General features: G+C 47.3%; 1 protein-coding gene across 1 annotated transcript in view; it reads right to left on the reverse strand.

Moving 5' to 3' along the window:
* The window catches only part of FNTB (farnesyltransferase, CAAX box, beta), a 77176-nt gene that overhangs the window by 5511 nt on the left and 67272 nt on the right, over positions 1 to 4393 (reverse strand). Inside the window, exons 10-11 of the mRNA XM_003797392.2 lie at positions 2081 to 2192; positions 826 to 940 (exon numbers count right to left, since the gene is read on the reverse strand). Coding sequence (XP_003797440.1) covers positions 826 to 940; positions 2081 to 2192 — 227 coding nt within the window. The remainder of the gene's footprint in view (positions 1 to 825; positions 941 to 2080; positions 2193 to 4393) is intronic.

The following is a 4393-nucleotide window of genomic DNA, read 5'->3' on the forward strand; positions in this document are numbered from 1 at the left end:
GCTGGGGATTCGAACCCGCCACCTTAGGTGTATGTGGCTGGCGCCTTAGCCACTTGAGCCACAGGCGCTGAGCCAGTTTTTCTATTTTTAGTACAGACAGGGTCTCCCTCTTGCTCAGACTAATCTTGAACTCCTGAGCTCAAGCAGTGCCTGTGGCTCAGTGGGTAGAGCGCTGGCCCTATACACTGAGGGTGGCGGGTTTGAACCCAGCCCTAGCCAAACTGCAACAACAACAACAAAAAATAGCCAGGTTTGTGGTAGGCACCTGTAGTCCCAGCTACTTGAAGGCTGAGGCAAGAGAATTGTCTAGGCTCAGGAGTTGGAGGTTGCTGTGAGCTGTGACACCACAGCCCTCTAAAAGGGCCATAGAGGGTGATAAAGTAAGACTCTGTCTCTTAAAAAAAAAAAAAAAAAGAACTTCTGAGCTCAAACAATCCACCTGCCTTGGCCTCCCAGAGAGCTAGCATAACAGGTGTGAGCCACTGCACCCAGCCCAAACAAACACACTTTTAACACACTGACTGCCTGTGAATTGTATTTCACTTAGGCTAGTGTTGAGCTAGAGGCCTCGTGAAGCATATATAACTCATATGTCTCTTGCACATTGACTGCCACACTAGAAAAAAATTTTTTTCCTAGAGGCCACAGTGTTTTATTAGTTCAAGAGATGTGTGAGGGTGGGGACCCTGAGCTTCCCAGCCTGTCCACACAGGACATGCAGGGAACCAGTTCTACAGCATCTTAGTGGCCGTTCTGCTCACCTGGGAAGTGTCCTATCCGGGGGGACCCTGTGGAGAAGGGGTGTAAAGCCCCTGCCCTTCTTACCAGAGCATTCTCAGGCACGCCCAGGACCACATCATGCAGCATGGCACCACTGCCGAAGTGCTGGGCTATGGACAGGCCGCTCAGGCAGTAGCAGGTATGGTAGAAGTCGCGCGATCTGAAAGGACAGGGCAACTCTGAGTGGACAGGCTTCTGTACCCCACAGCCCCGGAACACAGCCACACCAATTCCAGGCCAAGTTGCAACTGCACATGCCCCTGGTCCTCCACATGGCCAGAGGTGGCATGCTTTATACCAGCAGTACTTTTAAAGGTCCTGCCCGATAGCAGGAATGGTAATTTAGAGGGTCTCCACAACTGTGTTAAGAAGGGGCTCTTCAGGGGCTGGATAGTGCTAAATGAATATATTTCTCTAGAAAAATACCAACGTATCTAGAAATGAGCCAAAACCTTCCTGATAAATTGCTGTGCCAGGCCTTCCTCTGTAGCCAACAGCAGTAGAATGTGTGTTTGAGGAGGCATGATGGGGGTGAGTGACAGAGAGAATAAGACTTATTTCCCCTTTTATTATGACATCTCAGATTTGAGCCCAGTCATTTCATATACTCTCTAACAGCTGTTGTGATTATAATCTCTCTTTATAACACTCAGGGGTTTCAAATGCAATATCCTGGCCAGGCGTGGTGCCTCACACCAGTAATCCTAGCACTCTGGGAGGCCAAGACAGGTTGATTGCCTGAGCTCAGGAGTTCAAGACCAGCCTAAGCAAGAGCAAGACGCTGTCTCAAAATAAATAAATTAATACAAATTTTTAAAAAGCCAGGCATTATGGCAGGGACTTGTAGTCCCAGCTACCTAGGAGGCTGAGGCAAGAGAAACACTTGGGTCCAAGAGTTTGAGGTTGCTGTGAGCTGTGATGCCACAGCACTCTACCAAGGGTAACATAAACTCTGTCTCAAAAAAATAAAAATAAAATAAAATCCTGTATCCTGTTCTATTTATATCACTTTGGTTTAAAGAAGAAAAAAAAGGTTGGGAGTTGGGGAAAGAAAAGCTACCAACCCTGCAATCCATTCACCTCTCCAGGGCAGAGGGTGAAGGTCAGCTGGGGACAATATGGGCAGCCAAGGTGCCAGCACAATGACCCTCAAAGGGATGGTCCCAGTGAGGGGGCCTTGTCCATGTAACACTGGCACTAAGCAGCCAGAGGAAGGGATACCCAGCTGCTAAAGGTCTGGCTCCGGTGGGCTGCAGAGGCATCTCCCCACCTCCCCCCCAACCCCAGGGAGAGCACTCACTTGCCAGGTTTATCCAGAAGACCCCCTGCCGGGCATTGGCAGCACATCAGGATATACTCCTGCAGGGCCTGCTGATGGAACATCCAGTGACTCATGCTGAGGGCAGGGTCACCTGTTGAAGGGCAAAGGGTCAGGGGAGCTAAAGGATCCAGCCAAGTACCAGTCTGTACTTTGTGGCCCAGTGGGAACAGTCCTTCCACTCGTCCTTGGTCCATGTCCCATCCACAATGCGTCCCTTCTCCTGAACACTGCTGTGCATCAAAGAGCAGCAGTTCTAAGTGGCACTTTTGTTTTTTTGGATTAATATCAGGGTGCTAGAGAAAAACACAGTTAAATTGAGGAAGGGGAGGCAGCTTGGTGGACTCCCACCTCTTGGTACAATGTAGAGGTCGAGGCAGGCAGCGAGCTAGCAGGTGAGCTCAGCTTTCTGGATGGAGCTCTGTAACTGCCCAGACTTGCTCCACTGGCTTCTTTCTGCAGATCTCCTTGTGCACACCCCCAAACCCCAACACTGTCAATCAGACTCTCACTAGCCAAGAAGACTCTTACCAGGAGTGATAAAGTCTGTTCTTCCTCTACTTTCCTAAGCCTGAGAGAATTCTCTAGCTTTTCTCTTGGCTCAAAGAATTTGCCTCAGAAGAGGGGAGGGAGTTGGGAGGAGGGATCTGGAAAGAGGGAAGGGAGAACAGGGAGGAAAGGGAGCGAGGGTATATGGCACACCTCCTAGGGGCAGGAAATAACTACAACAGGGACCTTACCTAACAAATGCAAACTTTGTAACCTAATCATTTATACTCTCATTAATCTGAAAAAAAAATAAAAAAAGATGGCTTGGTGTCTGTGGCTCAAGTGGCTAAGGTGCCAGCCACATATACCTGAGCTGGGAGGTTAGAATCCAGCCTGGCCTGCCAAACAACAATGATGGCTGCAACCCCAAAATAGCCAGGCATTGTGGCAGGCACCTGTGGTCCCAGCTACTTGGGAGGCAGAAGCAGGAGAATCACTTGAGCCCAGGAGTTGGAGGTTGCTGTGAGCTGTGATGCCACAGCACTCTACCCAAGGCAAAAGCTTGAGGTTCTGCCTCAAAATAATGATAATAATGACAATAATAATAATAATTAAAGAAGCATCACTTATAACTGCCCTCTTTTTCTTTTGACAGAGTCTCAAGCTATCACCCTAGGTAGTGTGCCATGGTGTCACAGCTCACAGCAACCTCCAACTCTTGGGTTCAAGCCAACCTCTTACTTCAGTTTTTCTATTGTTAGTAGAGACAGGGTCTTGCTCTTACTGAGGTTGGTCTTAAACTTGTAAGCTCAAGTAACCCACCCAGCACAGCCTCCCAGAGTGCTAGAATTACAGGCATGTGACACCATGCCCAGCCATAACTGCCCTCTTGCATCATATGATTCCCCAAACAAAATCTGGCCATTCTGGTAATCATACCATGGCAATGACAAGCAACTGGAAGGCTTCTCTCTGAAGTTCAATTAGTATGGCTAAAGTATTCTGTGGGCCACACAGTCATCAAGTGGGGAGAAGGGACAGACTACCAAGGGATAGATGTGTGTAAAACCACTTATGTGGAAATTAAGTGTTTGTTTTTATAAAATACACATACAGGTTGTACATTAAGCCCTTGGTGAAATTTTTATACTTTGATATTTGGCATACAAAGATACCAAACCATCTGAAAATGGCAATTGAAAGCTACTTTTTGTTTCTCTCGATCTTTGTTTCTATGCATTTTTCTATCTAGTTATAACTTTGTAACTTATGTCTTTCACTTTACCCTATAGGCATAAACTTTTCTATCCTGCTCCATAATCTTCAGAACCATCACTCCGACTAGCCATAAGGTATTTCATTAAGTGGATATACAAATGTAACTCCATCATTCAAGGAACTGGGCCCCAAATCTTAGGCAGTAGAAGTTTATGGTTAATACAGTCTAAAAAGAGAATACATAAGTGAAATATTTAATTATAAAATCTTTCAAATAGAATAATTTTTTAGTTTCTCAGAGACAGAGATGGGGAGGGGATTCCCACATTGGACACTAGGTAAGGGATAGCTGCTGCTAACATGGGGAGGCCGTGAGCAAAAGCCACTCACTTCAACAACTGAGTCACGGCAGTGCCTATGGCTCAAGGAGTAGGGCGCCGGCCCCACATACCAGGGGTGGCGGGTTGAAGCCCAGCCCTAGCCAAAAAATGTAAAAAAAAAAAACAACTGAGGCACACTCAGCCCAGCAAGGCAGTCACTGCTCAAGAGGTAAAAGCAGGTTCGGTGCCTGTGGCTCAAGCAGCTAAG

The sequence above is a fragment of the Otolemur garnettii genome, unplaced genomic scaffold, assembly GCF_000181295.1.
Source record: "Otolemur garnettii isolate 467f Iridium unplaced genomic scaffold, OtoGar3 scaffold00115, whole genome shotgun sequence".
Lineage (NCBI taxonomy): Eukaryota > Metazoa > Chordata > Mammalia > Primates > Galagidae > Otolemur > Otolemur garnettii.